At 42.1% G+C, this 20447-nt stretch overlaps 1 protein-coding gene across 3 annotated transcripts in view; it reads right to left on the bottom strand.

Moving 5' to 3' along the window:
• The window catches only part of C2H18orf54 (chromosome 2 C18orf54 homolog), a 57717-nt gene that overhangs the window by 24794 nt on the left and 12476 nt on the right, over window positions 1–20447 (bottom strand). For all 3 annotated transcript variants that reach the window (XM_030191976.1, XM_030191977.1, XM_030191975.1), the window contains one exon: window positions 15164–15916. In XM_030191976.1, the coding sequence (XP_030047836.1) occupies window positions 15164–15916 (753 nt within the window). The remainder of the gene's footprint in view (window positions 1–15163; window positions 15917–20447) is intronic.

Here is a 20447-nt window from a genome sequence, read left to right as displayed (position 1 = left end):
TACAACAACCAGACAAAGAACATGTTGTTACCAACTCCTGATGATAAACTAAAGTAACTTTAAATGCACAATTATTGATGCAGGACTTCAGTAAGGACTTGTGTTTCCTGTAGTACAAAAATGATCAGTTCTAAAATGGCACAACCAGTAGCATTCTTGTATTCTGAGACAGTAAACAGAGTCCTGGATGTGTCCAAACATATTAAAGATCCTAAGATGCTCCTTTAACAGTCAAATCCTATTAACACTAGCAGCACTTTTCCTAGTTCAGCCTCACTACTGAGCAGTGTCCTTGAATACTCTCAGAATTACCAGCTTCTCCCCTCTGCTAAGATATGTCATCATTCTGGGATTTATGCACTAAAACCTTCAAACTATATGTTCTAGGCAAATCATACATCATTTTGTTCAGCATGGAGCTTTTCAGTGGCTCCAAGCTCAGGTGGTGGGTCTGCTTTGTTTCCCCTCTTCATCTATTCCCCTGCCCTGTTCATAGTCTTCTACCTAATTTCCTCTATCCTATCAACCATTATAGTTACTTTCAAAGGTACTTATATTGTATTTAGTATATTGTAAATCGCTCTGAAAGCGTACTTATAAAGCAGTATATCAAATACATTGAACCTTGATCCATAATCTTGAAACTGAAAAAAAATATGTGGAACCCAGAAGACCTCAAAATTAGAGCATGTGAAACCAGTCTTTTTTGGTAATATCTGCAAGCCGGATCTGTTCATAAAACCTTATGTCCAATAACTTATTACAAAAAGGCCTAATATAAAAATCAGAACTAAAAACTCCAGCTGCAAATGGAGAAATTAGGTCTTACCTGCTAATTTGCATTCTTTTAGTCCCTCTAGACTGGTTCAGACTGATGGTTGTGTACTCCTGCCAGCAGGCGGAGACTAAGAATTCCTGACTTGTAAGTGAATGTATAACAGTCCTTTGCAGTCCTCCAAAGAACCACAATTTTTTTTCCAAAGCAGATCCTTAAGGGCCTCAAGATTTTCCTTTTAACATTCCATGCCACTTCCCTTTTTGAGCCGTACTTGTGCTGCAAGAGCTGAGGCTCACTTACTGAATTCTTGGTTGTTACAAAAGAAAAAAAAAACCACACACACAACAAAGCAAGAGTGAAACTAAATCCATGCCTCGTAGTGCTGCCCACAGTAACCATCTCATCTGTTCCTATCATCTCCACGAAGTCCACATAAACAAAAAAAAGAAAATTTTGCACCCACAAAGATGCTAACACATACTACCAGGGTGGGTTCTTGGCCAGTCTGAAGGAACTGAAGTAACGAAAATTAGCAAGTAAGACCTAATTTCTACTTCCGTATTGTCCCTCCAGACTGGTCCAGACTGATGGGAAGTACCAAAGCAGTGACCTTTACAGGTGGAATGCTTGAAGCCCCACCCATAACATCTATGCCTTAAAGCTACATCCTGTCAAATTTGGACATCCACACAATAGCAGTGAACAAAGCAATGCAGCAAGAATCAGGCAGCTGCTCAAAAAATATCTAGAGGAAGAACTATCAAGCTCTGTCCTCCCACTAAGCCACATGTCCTCTGGTGGAATGAACCTTAAGTGCCTCCGGAACTGACCGCTCAAGGAGAACACAAGTCAATATAATCGACTCCTTAATCCATCTAGCAGTTGTGGCTTTGGACACTATTTCACCTTTCTTGTGTCTGTCAATTAGTACAAAAGGATGGTCTGGCGACGGAAGTCCTCAGCCCCGAGCAAATACACATGCAGTGCTTGTCTGACATCTAGCCGATGCAAAAGTCTCTGTTCCTCCGTTCCTTTGGCTTCCCCCAACAATGGCAATGCTATAGACTGGTTAATACGAAAGGCCGATACCACCTTAGGGAGGAAAGAGGGTACCGGCCGAAAACCGCCTTAGGAAAACAACAGGAAGGGCTCCCTACCTGACAAAGCCTGCAATTCACAAATCCAACAAGTCGATGAAATAGCAACCAGAAACATAATTTTCAAGGAAAAATGGTTAAGCATGCTCCCCGCCAAGGGCTCAAAGGACACATTCTCCAAGGCTTTCAACATTATCTACGGTGATGCCCCAGGATATATGATTGACGTGATAGATCTTCTGACCAGAAACAGAACCAGAGCATCACGTATCTATTTGAACCTCCACTATCCAAGCTGCATTGGACTCAGATACAAATCAACATATGCATCAAATTTTTCTTACTTAAGTACACAAATGTGGAATGCTCTACCAAAGAGTGTGAAAACGATTCACAACCATCAAAACTTCAGGTGATCATTAAAGACCTGTTTTGAAAGGCCTATCCTACTAGCCCTACTTAAATGCCTCAACTCTGCAATGCATCAATACCTTATATCGCATTGGACATTATATATTCCTTTATTTCCTTGTCCCTTTTTTTTTTTTAACCTGTTTACTCTAACCTTACCTGACCCTTATTTTAAACTGTATTTAACATCTACCGGACTTGGCGATCGCCTTTACAGTATAATGTAAGCCACATTGTGCCTGCTAATGAGTGGGAAAATGTGGGAATGGGTGGGAAAATGTGGGATACAAATGTTACAAATAAATAAACACAAGATTGAGATCCCAAGAGGGAACCAATGGTCGATGAGGTGCCTAATCAGCTTCACTCCTCTCAAACATCTGACCACGACCGGATGAGAAGACAATGATTTACCCTTCATTAGACCTCAGAAACAAGCCAGCAATGCCAAGGCCAGCCTCTTGTCGAAATCATCCTGTATAAAAGATCCAGGATGTCTAATATAAAGACCTCAAAAGCATGACTTTGTGCTCTCTCCACACCATGCATCGAAGGTATACCACACTCTGACATTGGCCAAGGAAGTTTTCCATAAGCGCACCATGGTAACAATTATCTTCCAGGAATAGCGTCTCTTCCTGAACCACACCAGCTCAAAGAGCAAAGCTGTATGACAAAATTCAGATGGGCCTGGCATCCTCCCTATTTCCAGTATGAACACATCCTCCAACACAGGAGCTGCAACATATCCTCCATCGCCAACCACACCAGATCTGTGTACCACAATCTTCTTGGCCAATCCAGAACTACCAAACACCACAGGTCCCCCATGAAATATTTAGATACCAGACCTAGAAGCAGCCATGGTGGGAATACATCAAGCAGCCACAACTGAAGCAGGGCATCTATGACTTCCACTTTCTGTTCCCTAAATCTTGTGATGACTCCAAAAAGTGGATAAATCAGGCTAGCTACTGACATAATCTGATCTAAATCATATTAAGAATATAAGAATGTAAAAATAGTCATACTGGATCAGACCAATGGTCCATCTAGCCTTGTATCCTGTTTTGAACAGTGGCCAATCCAAGTCACAAATACTTGGCAGAAACCCAATTAGTAGCACCATTTCATGCTACCAATCCCAAGGCAAGCACTGGCTTCCCCCATGTCCATCTCAATAACAGATTATGGACTTTTCCTCCAGGAACTTGTCCAAACCCTTTTTAAAACCCAGATACACTAACCACTGCTACCACATCCTCCGGCAACAAGTTCCACAGCTTAACTATTCTTCGAGTGAAAAAAATATTTCCTTCTATTGTTTTAAAAGTATTTCCATGTAATTTCATTGAGTGTCTGTCCTCTGGTCTTTGCACTCTTTGAAACAGTAAAAAAAAAACTGTTCACTTTTACCCATTTACCCATTCTACACCACTCAGGATTTTGTAGACCTCAATCATATCCCCACCCCCCCTCCCAACCATCTCTTTTCCAAGCTGAAGAACCCTAATCTCTTCAGCCTTTCCTAATATGGGAGGAGTTCCATTCCTTTTATCATTTTGGTCACTGTTCTTTAAACCTTTTCTAATTCCGCTATATCATAAGTAAATAAGTATTGCCATACTGGGACAGACCGAAGGTCCATCAAGCCCAGCATCCTGTTTCCAACAGTGGCCAATCCAGGTCACAAGTACCTGGCAAAATCCCAAAACAGTACATTTTATGCTGCTTATTCTAGAAATAAAGCAGTGGATTTTCCACAAGTCCATTTTAATAATGGTCTATGGAGTTTTCCTTTAGGAAGCTATCCAAACCTTTTTTAAACACCGCTAAGCTAACCGCTTTTACTACATTCTCTGGTAACGAAATCCAAAGTTTAATTGCACGTTGAGTGGTCTATAATTTCCCAGATCACCTCTGGAACCTTTTTTAAAAATCGGCGTTACATTGGCCACCCTCCAATCTTCCAGAACCACACTTGATTTTAAAGATAAATCACATATTACTAACAATACTTCTGCAAGTTCATTTTTCAATTCTATCAGTACTTGGGGATGAATACCTCCAGGTTTATAGAGATTTCATTCAGTTTCTTGGACTCATCAGCTTTGAATACCATTTCTGGCACTAGTATCTCTCCCAAATCTTCCTTGGTGAAGACCGAAGCAAAGAATTGATTTAATCTCTCAACTACTGCTTTGGCTTCCCTGATTGCCCCTTTTACCCCTTGGTCATCTAGCGGTCCAAAAGGATTCTTTTGCCAGCTTCTTGCTTTTAATATACCTAAAAAAAAATTTACTATGTGTTTCTGCCCCCGACGCAATCTTTTTTTCAAAGTCTCACTTTGCCTTCCTTATCAGCGCTTTGCATTTCACTTGCCATTCCTTATGCTGTTTCTAATTATTTTCAGACGGTTCTTTCTTCCATTTTCTGAAGGATTTTCTTTCAGCTCTAATAGCTTCGTTCACCTCACTTTTTAACCATGCCGGCTGTCGTTTGGTCTTCCGTCCTCCTTTTTTAATACATGGAATATATTTGGCCTGGACTTCCAGGATGGTATTTTTGAACAGCATTCAAGCCTGATGTAAATTTTTGACCTTCGCAGCTGCTCCTCTAAGTTTTTTTTTTTCACCGTTCTCATTTTATCAGTCTCCTTTTTGAAAGTTAAACGCTAACGTATTGGATTTCCTGTGTGTACTTACTCCAAAGTCAATATCAAATCTGATCATATTATGATCACTGTTATCAAGCAGCCCCAGCACCATTACCTCCTGCACCAGATCATGCACTCCACTAAGGACTAAGTCTAGAATTTTTCCTTCTCTTGTTGGATTGTGGGAAAAGGTATCTTGCAAAGATACCTCACAAACAGGGAAGATAGGGTTTCTGGATAGTGAGGTTGCACAACAGACCGTGGTAGGCCAGGTGCCCTTAAATACAACTAAAGATCAGACAAAAGATGTCAAATCAATAGTGTCAGGTACTAAGCATCATGCAAATAAGAACAACAAACATACTCTGAAATGTCTATATGCAAATGCTAGGAGTCTAAGAAATAAGATGGGAGAGTTGGAATATATTGCACTAAATGGAAAATTGGATATAATAGGCATTACTGAGACCTGGTGGAAGGAGGATAACCAGTGGGACACTGTCATACCGGGGTACAAAGTATATCGTAATGATAGGGTGGACCGGACTGGTGGAGGGGTAGCATTGTATATTAACGAGAGCCTTGACTCAGATAGATTACAAATTCAGCAGGACACAAATCACACCTTTGAATCACTGTGGGTTGAAATTCCATGTATAAAAGGGAAAAAAATGGTGATAGGAGTGTACTACCGTCCGCCTCGCCAGGATGAGCAGGTAGACACAGAAATGATAAAAGAAATCAGAGACGCGAACAAAATGGGCAATGTGATAATAATGGGTGACTTCAATTATCCAAATATAGACTGGGTAAATGTAACATCGGGACACGCTACAGAGATACAATTCCTTGATGAAATCAAGGACAGCTTTATGGAGCAACTGGTGCAGGAGCCGACGAGAGAAGGAAAAATTCTAGACTTGGTCCTTAGTGGAGCGCATGATCTGGTGAGGGACGTTATGGTACTGGGGCCGCTTGATAACAGTGACCATAATATGATCAGTTTTGACATCGACCTTGAAGTAACTGTACACAGAAAGTCAAATACGTTAGCGTTTAACTTTAAAAAAGGAGACTATGATAAAATGAGAAGAACGGTAAAAAAAACACTTAGGGGGGCAACTGAGAGAGTAAAAACTGTACAACAGGCTTGGACGCTGTTCAAAAATACCATCCTGGAGGCCCAGGCCATACATATTCCGCAAATTAGAAAAGAAAGACGGAAGTCCAAAAGACACCCGGCCTGGTTGAAAAGTGAGGTGAAGGAAGCTATTAGGGCTAAAAGAAACGCCTTCAGAAAATGGAAGAAGGAACCATCTGAAAACAACAAGAAACAGCATAAGGAGTGTCAAAACAAATGCAAGGCGCAGATTAAGAAGGCCAAGAGGGAGTATGAAAAAAAGATAGCATTAGAGGCAAAAAAACATAGTAAAAAATTTTTTCGGTATATTAAAAGCAGGAAGCCGGCAAAAGAATCGGTTGGGCCGCTGGATGACCGAAGGGTAAAAGGGGCGATCAAGGAAGACAAAGACGTAGCGGAGAGACTGAATGAATTCTTTGCTTCGGTCTTCACCGAGGAAGATTTGGGTGGGATACCGGTGTCAGAAATGGTATTTCAAGCGGACGAGTCGGAGAAACTTACTGACTTCACGGTAAACCTGGAGGACGTAATGGGGCAGTTCGGCAAACTGAAGAGTAGCAAATCTCCTGGACCGGATGGTATTCATCCTAGAGTACTGACAGAACTGAAAAACGAGCTTGCGGAGCTACTGCTAGTGATATGCAACTTATCCTTAAAATCGAGCGTGGTACCGGAAGATTGGAGGGTGGCCAATGTAACGCCCATTTTTTAAAAAGGCTCCAGGGGAGATCCGGGAAATTATAGACCGGTGAGTCTGACGTCGGTGCCTGGGAAAATGGTAGAGGCTATTATTAAAAACAAAATTACAGAGCACATCCGAGGACATGGATTACTGAGACCAAGTCAGCATGGCTTTTGTGTGGGGAAATCTTGCCTGACCAATTTACTTCAATTCTTTGAAGGAGTGAACAAACATGTGGACAAAGGGGAGTCGGTTGATATTGTGTATCTGGATTTTCGAAAGGCGTTTGACAAGGTACCTCATGAAAGGCTACAGAGGAAATTGGAGGGTCATGGGATAGGAGGAAATGTCCTATTGTGGATTAAAAACTGGTTGAAGGATAGGAAACAGAGAGTGGGGTTAAATGGGCAGTATTCACAATGGAGAAGGGTAGTTAGTGGGGTTCCTCAGGGGTCCGTGCTAGGACCGCTGCTTTTTAATATATTTATAAATGATTTAGAGATGGGAGTAACTAGCGAGGTAATTAAATTTGCTGATGACACAAAGTTATTCAAAGTCGTTAAATCGCGACAGGATTGTGAAAAATTACAAGAGGACCTTAGGAGACTGGGAGACTGGGCGGCTAAATGGCAGATGATGTTTAATGTGAGCAAGTGCAAGGTGATGCATGTGGGAAAAAAGAACCCGAATTATAGCTACGTCATGCAAGGTTCCACGTTAGGAGTTACGGACCAAGAAAGGGATCTGGGTGTCGTCGTCGATAACACACTGAAACCTTCTGCTCAGTGTGCTGCTGCGGCTAAGAAAGCGAATAGAATGTTGGGTATTATTAGGAAAGGTATGGAAAACAGGTGTGAGGATGTTATAATGCCGTTGTATCGCTCCATGGTGCGACCGCACCTTGAGTATTGTGTTCAATTCTGGTCGCCGCATCTCAAGAAAGATATAGTAGAATTGGAAAAGGTGCAGCGAAGGGCGACTAAAATGATAGCGGGGATGGGACGACTTCCCTATGAAGAAAGACTAAGGAGGCTAGGGCTATACAGTTTGGAGAAGAGACGGCTGAGGGGAGACATGATAGAGGTATATAAAATAATGAGTGGAGTGGAACAGGTGGATGTGAAGCGTCTGTTCATGCTTTCCAAAAATACTAGGACTAGGGGGCATGCGATGAAACTAAAGTGTAGTAAATTTAAAACAAATCGGAGAAAGTTTTTCTTCACCCAACGTGTAATTAAACTCTGGAATTCGTTGCCGGAGAAAGTGGTGAAGGCGGTTAGCTTAGCAGAGTTTAAAAAGGGGTTGGACGGTTTCCTAAAGGACAAGTCCATAAACCGCTACTAAACGGACTTGGAAAAATCCAAAATTCCAGGAATAACATGTATAGAATGTTTGTACGTTTGGGAAGCTTGCCAGGTGCCCTTGGCCTGGATTGGCCACTGTCGTGGACAGGATGCTGGGCTCGATGGACCCTTGGTCTTTTCCCAGTATGGCATTACTTATGTACTTATGTACTTATGATTCTGTACCAGGTGCTCCATAAAGCAGTCCTTGATTTTGCCAAGGAATTTTACCTCCCTAGAATGCCCTGATGTTACATTTACCCAGTCAATATCAGGGTAATTGAAATCACCCATTGTTATTGTGTTGCCCAGTTTGTTAGTCTCCCTAATTGCTGATAACAGTTCTACATCTCTGTTCATCCTGGCCAGGTGGACAGTAGTACACTGCTATCACTGTCCTTTTCCCCTTTACACATGGAATTTCAATCCATAGGGATTCCAAGAAATGTTTTGTTTCCTGCAGAAGTTTCAATCTATCTGATTCAAGGCCCTCCTTAACAAACAAAGCTACCCCTCCACCAATTCGATCCACCCTATCACTACAATATAATGTGTACCCTGGAATGACAGTGTCCCACTGGTTATCCTCCTTCCACCAGGTCTCAGATGCCTATTATATCTAATTTTTCATTTAGTGCAATATATTCTAACTCTCCCATCTTATTTCTTAGGCTTCTGGCATTTGCATATAGACATTTCAAACTATGTTTGATGTTCCTATTTACATCTTGCTCATTACTTGACAGTGTTAATTTGGAATCTTTTGACTGATTTTTACTTAAGGTCACCTGATCTACTATGGTCTCTTTTGCAACCTCATATCGGGATACTTTATCTTCTCTGTTTTGGTGATATCTTTGAAAGATACCTTGTTCCGAACCATGCGTTTTAGAATAACTGTCGCCCTTCCCCCATGTTCTAGTTTAAAAGCTGCTCTATCTCCTTTTTAAATGCCGATGTCAGCAGTCTGGCCCCACTCTGGTTAAGGTGGAGCCCATCCTTCTGGAATAGGCTCCCCCTTCCCCAGAATGTTGCCCAGTTCCTATCAAATCTAAAAACCTCCTCCCTGCACCATCGTCTCATCCACGCATTGAGACTCCGGAGCTCTGCCTGTCTCTTGGGCCCTGAGTGTAGAACGGTAACACTTCGGAAAATGCTACCCTAGAAGTCCTGGATTTGAGCTTTCTACCTAAGAGCCTAAATTTTGATTCCAGGACCTCTCTCCCACATTTTCCTATGTCACTGGTACCTACATACAGTGGGGGAAATAAGTATTTGATCCCTTGCTGATTTTGTAAGTGTGCCCACTGACAAAGACATGAGCAGCCCATAATTGAAGGGTAGGTTATTGGTAACAGTGAGAGATAGCACATCACAAATTAAATCCAGAAAATCACATTGTGGAAAGTATATGAATTTATTTGCATTCTGCAGAGGGAAATAAGTATTTGATCCCCCACCAACCAGTAAGAGATCTGGCCCCTACAGACCAGGTAGATGCTCCAAATCAACTCGTTACCTGCATGACAGACAGCTGTCGGCAATGGTCACCTGTATGAAAGACACCTGTCCACAGACTCAGTGAATCAGTCAGACTCTAACCTCTACAAAATGGCCAAGAGCAAGGAGCTGTCTAAGGATGTCAGGGACAAGATCATACACCTGCACAAGGCTGGAATGGGCTACAAAACCATCAGTAAGACGCTGGGCGAGAAGGAGACAACTGTTGGTGCCATAGTAAGAAAATGGAAGAAGTACAAAATGACTGTCAATCGACAAAGATCTGGGGCTCCACGCAAAATCTCACCTTGTGGGGTATCCTTGATCATGAGGAAGGTTAGAAATCAGCCTACAACTACAAGGGGGGAACTTGTCAATGATCTCAAGGCAGCTGGGACCACTGTCACCACGAAAACCATTGGTAACACATTACGACATAACGGATTGCAATCCTGCAGTGCCCGCAAGGTCCCCCTGCTCCGGAAGGCACATGTGACGGCCCGTCTGAAGTTTGCCAGTGAACACCTGGATGATGCCGAGAGTGATTGGGAGAAGGTGCTGTGGTCAGATGAGACAAAAATTGAGCTCTTTGGCATGAACTCAACTCGCCGTGTTTGGAGGAAGAGAAATGCTGCCTATGACCCAAAGAACACCGTCCCCACTGTCAAGCATGGAGGTGGAAATGTTATGTTTTGGGGGTGTTTCTCTGCTAAGGGCACAGGACTACTTCACCGCATCAATGGGAGAATGGATGGGGCCATGTACCGTACAATTCTGAGTGACAACCTCCTTCCCTCCGCCAGGGCCTTAAAAATGGGTCGTGGCTGGGTCTTCCAGCACGACAATGACCCAAAACATACAGCCAAGGCAACAAAGGAGTGGCTCAGGAAGAAGCACATTAGGGTCATGGAGTGGCCTAGCCAGTCACCAGACCTTAATCCCATTGAAAACTTATGGAGGGAGCTGAAGCTGCGAGTTGCCAAGCGACAGCCCAGAACTCTTAATGATTTAGAGATGATCTGCAAAGAGGAGTGGACCAAAATTCCTCCTGACATGTGTGCAAACCTCATCATCAACTACAGAAGACGTCTGACCGCTGTGCTTGCCAACAAGGGTTTTGCCACCAAGTATTAGGTCTTGTTTGCCAGAGGGATCAAATACTTATTTCCCTCTGCAGAATGCAAATAAATTCATATACTTTCCACAATGTGATTTTCCGGATTTAATTTGTGATGTGCTATCTCTCACTGTTACCAATAACCTACCCTTCAATTATGGGCTGCTCATGTCTTTGTCAGTGGGCACACTTACAAAATCAGCAAGGGATCAAATACTTATTTCCCCCACTGTATATCAAGATAGCCTGCTCCTCCCCAGTATTATCTAAAATCCTATCTAGGTGATGCGTGAGGTCCAACACCTTCGCACCAGGCAGGCAAGTGACCAGGCGATCCTCAAGTCCACCAGCCACTCAGCTATCTACATGTCTATCTTTTTTTAGATACGGCAACCAGAACTGAACACAATACTCAAGGTGAGGTCACATAATGGAGTGCTACAGAGGCATTATAATACTATTGGCCTTATTTTGCATTCCTTTCATAATAATTCCTAGCAACCTGTTTGCTTTTTTGGCTGTCACTGCACACTGAGCAGAAGACGTCAGCATATTGTCTATGACACCTAAATCTTTCTCTTGAGTGCTGACCCCTAAGGTGGACCCTAGCATCAGGTAACTATTATTCTTTCCAATGTGCAACACTTTGCATTTGTCCACATTAAATTTCCTCTGCCATTTGGATGCCCAGTCTTCCAGTTTCCTAAGGTCTTCCTGCATTTTTTCACAATCCGCATGCATTTTAACAACACAATAACACAGAACTTTGAAAATGAAGATGACACAAAACTATTCAATCACCTCGCTCATCATTTCCAATTCCAGATCATTTATAAACATGTTAAATAGCACCGGCCCCAGTACAGATCCATGCAGCACTCCACTAATCAGCCTCCTCCATTGCGAAAAATAGTCATTTAACCCTCATTTAACCCTACCCTCTGTTTTTTGTCCAATAACCAATTCCTAATCCACAGGACATTGCCCCCTATCCAATGAGTTTTTAATTTTCTCAGGAGTCTCTCATGAAGAACTTTGTCAAAAGCTTTCTGAAAGTCTAGATATACTACATCAATCAGTTCACCTTTATTCACGCCTTCAAAGAAATGACCTCTGGGCCACCACAAGCACTGTCGTGGACTGCCGAAGCAAAATCATATAAAGAATCCACCAAAAAGGAAGATCCCTTCTCATTTTTGCAACTTCCTGGTCCACCAGTGCCAAGTCATCTGTCTGCCTATCCAAAAGCTTCTCTACCCAATGAAAATAAGCTCTAGCCACTAAATCCCCCCAAATTGCTACCTGAACTGCGAAAGCTGATATGTCAAAACTGTTTCAGCATTCGACAGTCACAGATAACTGCCATATTTTGAACTAAGCTTATTACCAATTCCTGAAAATACTATCACATAATCCCGCTTCTATGTCATGAACAGTGGTTACCGGTTGCTCACCGGATTACGTTTAAAATCTTAGTACTCGCTCATATATTACATAACTCTGGTGAACCATCATCTCTCGCATGATTTCTGACATCATATGCTCCTTCACAATGTCTCTGGTCATCACAGCAACATCTCTTAGTGGTTCCCTTCTTTCACTTCACCAGATTAGATACTATCTGCTCTCGGATTTTTAGTGTCACAGCGTCCACCTTATGGAATTCTCTACCTCTTTCTCTTAGATGAAAGTCCTCCCACTCCTTATTTAAATCAGTTTTGAAAAGTTGCCAGCTGTCTACTATGTGTAATACCTCCTCTCATTCTCATCCATCACTTTCCTGTCAATATTTTGTAGTTCTTTTCATACTATCTACATGATTTTATTGTATTGTAAACTGCCCAAATGGTACTTCCTAGGGTGGTATATTAAGTATATAATAACTTGAAACTTGACTCCATTCTGCGGTCCTGAAGATCCTTCAGAGTTGTTCTCCCTTCCACAGGGATGGTAGTCTTCTTAGTCACTGCAGAGACTTCAGTATCTACTGTAGAGGGTCTCAAGGTTTCCCTATCCTGCTCTGGGATCAGGTATAGTCTAATCATGGAGTGTACCACTATAAATGGCGCATCCAGGGAATTCCGTTGCATCTGGATCATGTCCCTGATGTCCAGATGCATGGGAAAGGATATTGTGAGATTCCTAATCCCTTTAACAAAGGGTCCACTTTATGAGGTTCCACAGCTTTAAAGGTTTCCTCAAAATTCAAAATTGTAGATACCTCTGAGATACGTTTCTGCAATTCATCCCTATGAAAAATATGGACCACAAGGGAGTCCTCTCCTGGGGGCAGCTCTTTAATTCAGGCATCCTCATGCGACACTTCCCTGAGGTTTTGAGGCCTTGTCTACACCCTGTTCCTCCTCATACTGAAAGGACCAATAGTTCACATAAACTCTTCCTCCTCCCAAGTCCAACTGCTATCATTTAGGGGCTGCTGATCCCCATCGAGGGCTCTCTGGCTCCAGAACTGGCTGCCCCCCAGACTCTCATATAAAACACTATGCCCAGAGAATACATTTCAGGGAAAAACCAGCCCTCAATGCTTTCTGCAGAAGAAATGGGGTGGGAGGGGGTGCTTGGCCACCTGGGTGTAGCAGCCCTGGGGCAGAGTCAAGCCTCAGCCCTATTCAACCACAGGCACCCCTTTCAAATATTTGAACGTCTGTATCATGTCACCCCTGTTTCTCCTTTTCTCCAAGGTATACATGCTCAGGTCGGCAAGTCTCTTCTCGTACAGTCTGCAACGCAAATCCCATACCATTTTTGTAGCTTTTCTTTGCACCGCTTCCAGTCTTTTTACATCTTTAGCAAGAAACGGCCTCCAAAACTGAAAACAATACTCCAAGTGGAGCCTCACCAACAACGTGTAGAGGGGCATCAACACCTCCTTTCTTCTGCTGGTTATACCCCTCTCTATGCAGCCTAGCATCCTTCTGGCCATGGCCTCCGCCTTGTCGCATTGTTTTTTCACCTTCAGATCCTCGGCCACCATCACCCCAAGGTCTCTCTCGTGAGTCCAGCTTACTAATGTCTGCCCTCCTATCTGGTATTTTTTTGGGTTTCTGCACCCCAAGTGCATCACTGCACTTTTACACTTTAACTTAAAAGATATTTAAGCACACATTCCTAAACATAATCTACCTTTATATTATAAATTTTATAAATGCTCAGTATATAAGGACTAGCCTTCAACAGCAAATCAAACATTTGTTACTGTAATAACTACACATCATAGCACCACCCTACCTGCCTGCCCAAAACCAGAAACTGTCCCAAATAAACTCAGAGCAATTAAATTTGAATGTCACATATCTTGCATGGTAAACATATCAGGCTGGTGTCAAGTAGTGGTTCTTTAAACAATGTCTGTCCCAAAATCGGTACAGGAAAATGCAAAAAAATGCATAAAAAGTGCAGTGTTCTAATCAAAATCTCATATATATGTCCGGGAACAGGAATAGACATATATATGAGATTTTGATCTGAGTACTGCAATTTTGTTTGCACTCAACTATGCCGATTACTGTGTAGTCAAACCGAGAATTACTAACTATGCATTGTGCATAGATGGTAAATAATGAGCAGGATTATCCCTTCCATTCAAATACTTTCCCCCTCTATAATCCTTCTTTAAACACAGGTAAAGAAAAATACATATCAGTTCAGTAAAAGAGAAATGCGAGTTATCCACTCTATTTTGTAATAATGACAGTAATAATGATAGTGTGTATTATGATGAAAATTATGTGATATGTCTTTACACACATGACGAATGTACACATTATGGGATGAAAATTAGAAAAAAAGCCCTTAAAAGACAGTAGTAAAAAACAGAAGGGAAAAAAAAACAGCGCTCACCTACCAAATTTAATTTAATTTAAATTTGACTACAGATGATTTGGAGGAATTAAGGGACAGAACAGATGTTAGGAAGCTGGACCACCTCAATTCCTTCTACTGCCTCAATCTAGACTTCCAAACCCATCATCTGCCCTCACCCTGCTTCTCATGTCACAAATTCCTTCCATTGCCTCCCTTCTTCCAGCACATCTGAACCCTTTGGCCTCCAGCAGCAGCAGGTTGCATGAGCATGGAGAGCGAGTGCTCAGTCAACTTAGCACCTGTTACGTGGTAGCCCAGAAACATTAGACCTGATATGGCCCTGAAATGCACAGCTGCTTAGTTCCCACATTCGTCACCTGCTTCAGCAACATCAGCCAGAGTTATGAGGCAGTGGATGGAACCAAAGAAGTTGGAGAATGCACTTTACAACTTGCTTTGTTACTATTTAAGCTAGCAGACATCTCCAGAGTAGTTTAAGATTAAGCTAGCAATTAGAAAGTGGTTATCCTTACAGTTTTAACTAGACTGGATTATGTACAAAGACATCAACAATTCCAGAAACAGCAAAAAGATTTAAAAAAAAAAACAGTACCTCTGAATGGCTTTTTGGAACGTGATGATGTCACTAAATCCTCCTGCTGGAAAACTGACATTTCATTCATTCCTTCAACATCATCCAAGTGTAGATGCTTATTGTTGTCAAATATATTAGAACTATCCAAGTTGTCCAAATATGTCATGTTGCCGAGTCCATAAGGAATATGCTCTGAAGAACTGTCAGCTGTTGTGTGAAATTTTGACGTAAAATCTTTATCGACTGAATCAGAAAGAAGGCCAGAGTTCTTCAACCACATTGGGTATTTGACATCAGGAATGCTGGTTATTCCAGATACATTCAAATCAGACTTTTGGCTAGTCAACCATCTTGGATAATTCTTGGAGGAAAGGGACTTTAAAGCTGTTTGACCGTCATTACCTTCCAAAGAAAAATGTTGAGGCTTTTCTACAGTTCCAGAACTGTCAGTTTTGCTCGGAGAAAATCCAGCGAGATTTTTCTTAGCCAAAACACTCAAATTATGTTGAAAACCAGGTTCACTTTCAAAGTCAAATAAAGAATATGAAGTATATTTTTTGAGAGAGGATTTATGATTTTTCCACCTTTGCTTGTTTCTTTGGATCATCGGCTTAGAGATGGAGGCCTCATGAAAGGGTAATGATCCATCTGATGGAAAAGCTAGCAGATCATCTGTGGTGAGGCTAGCTAGATCTAGATCATTAATCATGTGGCTTTTAAATGGTGATGAGAAAGTCTGCCTGTCTCCAGCGCAGTCAACATTTCCAGAAACTTGAAAAACATACAAAAAGATTTTAATATTCAAATGAATTAATAACACAACTATATTCTAGCAGTACAATAGGTTTAGGGCAATTACCTGGGAACTGTTATTAGTTTAAGCCAGTCACACACCTAGGCAATGTGTCCACATCACATATTGCTGAAACGGAGCTTTCCCCATGCTCTTGAACAGTCCTAACAGAGAACTGTTCATCAATTATATGACAACTGCTCACTTGTGAGCTATTGGTTCTCTCCAATATAATTCTGCTTAAAACAGAAGTCATGGAGCATAAAGAAAGCATAGGAAGTCTGGTTTCATTATTCAAGTATCTGGGACTAATTTTCAAAGTACTTACTTACAAAGTTCCGTGGAGGGGCATTTTTCGATAGAATGTCTAAATCAGAATTTGGATGTTTTACACAAAACGTCCACATTCTTACCAGGAAAGAAGGTAATTTTCGAAAAAGATAAACCTCATCTTTTGTTTTCAAAAATACTACGTATGTTTTGTTTTTTGGACGTTTTGTGATTTGAACGGGGTTTTTTTTTGGGGGGGGGGAAGGGGGGCATTAAAAAAAAAAAAACTGTCCAAGTGCAAAACGTCCAAAATCAAGCCATTGGGACGTAGGAGGAGCCAGCATTTTTAGTAGACTGGTCCCCCTGACATCCCAGGACAGCAATAGGAAACCCTAGGGGGCACTGCAGTGGACTTCATAAACTGCTCCTAGGGACACATCTGACCACTGCTCCCTTACCTTGTGTGCTGAGCCCCCCAAAACCCACCCCAAACCCACTACCCCCAACTGGACACCACTATCATACCCCTTACGGGTGAAGGGGGCACCTATATATGGGTACAGTGGGTTTCTGGTGAGTTTGGGAGGGTTCACAGTTTCCTCCACAAGTGTAACAGGTAGAGGGAAGTAGGAGCCTGGGTCCACCTGTCTGAAGTGCACTGCACCTACTACTAAACTACTCCATGGACCTGCATGCTGCTGTAATGGACCTGAGTATGGCATCTGACGCTGGCATAGAGGCTGGCAAGTAATGTTCTTAATCACAATTTTTGGGGGTGGAAGGGGGATAGTGACCACTGGGGGAGTAAGGGGAGGTCATCCCTGATTCCCTCCAGTTGTCATCTGGTCATTTGGGGCACCTTTTTGTGCCTTATTCGTAATAAAAACAGGTCTAGCTCAAAACGTGTAAGTTTTAGTCTTGGACGTTTTTGTTTTGTTCCATTATGGCTGACAATCATCTAAGTCTTAGGAACGCCCAAGTCCTGCCTTGAACACACCCCTCACATGCCCCCTTGAGATTCAGACGTCCTTCTGACAGACTTCAGAGAAAAATGTCTAAAAAGAGGTTTCGAAAATACTGATTTGGACGTTTTTGCGAGATAAACGTCCAAATGCAGACTTATGCCACTTTTTAGACGTTTTTCTCTTTTGAAAATGAGCCCCATAGTAACCCATAGAACTTTGTAAGTCTAAGTGGTTTGAAAATACGCCTCCCTATCTCCTCTTTCTGATAAAATGACAATAAGCAGGGTGGAGGGTGAGTGCTGACCAAGACCCATACCAAAGAATGAGAGAATAAGTTGGGTGCTACCAAAATCCCCAACATAAATGAGAAAAAAGTTGCCCTAAGTAAATTCATGGCTTCAGATAAGAGATGAGCTTGGCCCAGACTTGAATTCCTATGTACAAAGAGGAGCAGAAGATAATCCTGTGAATGAATCAAGGAATTTGAGATGTTGTGTTCATGGGACCGTGATGTCAAGAAGGGGCCACTGAAGAGAAACTCTTGCCTATTAGTAAGGGAAAGTGCATGGGATACTGAATCAGAAGAGACAGCTTAGAGTGGCATGAGTATTAAGCATGAAAGGAAGGAGAACCTTGCTGTTAATAAGACCGGGGGGGGGGGGGGTGCTAAGACCATGTTTCAGGAGAAGGAAACCCACCTCCTGATAGAGTAGCGGAGTGCTAAGTGGCTTCCTGAATAAAGAAGTTGCTCCGGGAAGCAACGTACAAATGTTTTACTGCATTTTTGAGGAAACAAACAGTATATTGCAGTAGTTTGTAAAGCTGAAAAAAGGTCTCCTTGTCACCATAAAAAAAAAAAGACAGTGAACTAACTCTGAGTAAGAAAAGGGATATCTAAATCATTTAAACATCATTGTTATTCATTGTGGAGTCTGAAGATACAAAAAGATTATTATAAACAGTGCTACATTTTTTGACATAGGTTTTGATTTGATATCCCCAAGAGGGAGGGCCTAATGTCATCTTTGGAGCTTTAAAGATTTGCTGGTTGGCACATTACAATGTAAGTTCACGAGACCTTCTAGGAAGGTCTGTTTGACTGAAAGCCCTCCCTTTCACCTCATAAATATTTCTTGTCCTCACTTCAGGGAGTAGTTTTTATTCAGTACATTGATAAAGCTGACAGCTCAGGTACAGAGGGCAGTGCCAGAAATGGCAAATCCAAAGCAACAGGTCATACCAATGGATTAAGCTTCATGGCTGGTGCTGCCCAGGACCCATCTGGGGGCACCACTAAGACAGAATACACTACTGCCAAGACGCCTTCTGTGCAGCAGCTACCCAGCTGCACAAAAGAAATTACTACCGTAAATCCAGGGATGCCCAGTGTCATTGAATCTAGCAAACCAAAAGAAGAAGAGAAGAGTTTGTTACAGAGTCTAAAGCACCCAGAAGAGCAGAGAACAGCAACGAAGTTTAACCCACAAATAGAGATCTCCCACATTTCTAGACTTTTGCTTTCATTACTGTTGTCTCACACTAGATTGTGAACAGATCAATTTAGTGTTCTTCAAATCTAAGGACTGGGGGTCAATGGCAGCCCCTGGAGACCTTTAGAGCAGCCTCCATCATCAATTTTTGCTTCACTACTCTTTCTCAATTCCTAAGCTTGTGACAGAAAGTAAGAAGTAGGGGGGTCAAGGGGAGAGCCGCATGCTTGAAGGACATTTCTCAATAGAAGAGAATGCATTTGGAAATGCCCACCTCCTCAAGGATATCCCCAATGAAAAGTTTAAAAGTGGGCTAGAAGGAATGATCATCATTGTCACATACTGGTAACCAATTTTGGCCTCACATGGGAAGATATTTGGTGGCTCTCCTTCAGCTCATTTGGATCCAAAGTGACCCTGATTTTTTAAATTCGTCCAGACCACTGGATTAATTTATTCTCTTTTACTCACCCAGTAGATTATGTTTTTACCCTATCACTGGATTAACTGGTCTGTTTTTGCAGATAAGTGGCGAGTCAGAAGGTGGTGAAGAGTTAAACGTTTGCCTCTTGGATAGAGCTTTAAAGAATAATTCTTCCCCCACCCCGCAGTGTGCCAATATTGCCCTATGAGCCACTACAAACCATAAGCCACCAAAGGAACAACTACATATTATTTCACTAGAGCTTATCAACCAGAATTCATTAGGCCCCAGTAAACCATTCTGTGTAAATTAAGCCACAGTGAAATATCCACTATTCTAGACACAGAATATAGACCCCTGAGGAAAGATAGTATACACAAAAGAGCGTATTTGAACACGTAATTCAAGCAAGCAGAATAAACAGACTGTTGTAGAGGAAGATCAGCAGTGGCTACAGAGATGGTGTAAGAGCACCCGTAGTAACGGTGTCCAGAAGCAACAGCAGTAGTGGGGATGGGATTGAAGGTGGCTGCACAGACCAGCAGCAGTATGTGAGCAGGGTCAGAGGTAACTGTGAAGACCAGAATCAAGAATGGTTTTGCTGGCTGATTCCCTTTCAGGCAAACAGAAAAAAAAAAAAAAAAAACAGCAGTGTAGCATCAGCAGGTGAGAAGAGGGAGAAGGTAAAATTATGTCTTACCTGATAATTTTCTTTCCTTTAGCTGCAGCAAATGAATCCATCAACTGGTGGGTTGTATCCATCTACCAGCAGGTGGAGATAGAGATCACTAACTTGAGTGAGTGATATTGGATGACCAGTCCCTCTATAGGCTAGTATATGTCTTATCACAAAGCAAAGGTAGGCACAAGAAAACAGGAAACCTTCCTCACCAAAAGGAGAGAAACCACAACAGATCAAGAGTATAACCAATTGTATCTGAAACTCTTGCTAAATTTTGAAATTTGTGTTCTAAACTGTAACAAGCGAAACAAACTGGAACAGACAAGAACAACAAACACACAGAGTGAATAGAGAAAAAGCGACGGTAAGCTAGGGAGGGATGCTGGATTCATCTGTTGCAGCTAAAGGAAAGAAAATTATCAGGTAAGACATAATTTTACCTTTCTTAGCGCAGGCAGATGAATCCATCAACTGGTGGGATGTACTAAAGCAGTCACTAGATAGGGAGGGACAATGTAGGCCCCATAGCCAAGACCACCGATCCAAAGAAGCATCGGATCTGGCTACTATGTCCATTCTATAATGCTTGGAAAAGGAGTGTACGGAGGCCCAAGTAGCCGCCCAACATATTTCATGCAAGAACAAGACCGAAGACTCCGCCCATGAAGTCGACTGCGC

The sequence above is a fragment of the Microcaecilia unicolor genome, chromosome 2 (assembly GCF_901765095.1).
Source record: "Microcaecilia unicolor chromosome 2, aMicUni1.1, whole genome shotgun sequence".
In the NCBI taxonomy this organism is placed as follows: Eukaryota; Metazoa; Chordata; class Amphibia; order Gymnophiona; family Siphonopidae; genus Microcaecilia; species Microcaecilia unicolor.
Note: the sequence above shows the minus strand (reverse complement) of the source record. Positions and strands in the feature narration are given on the sequence as shown.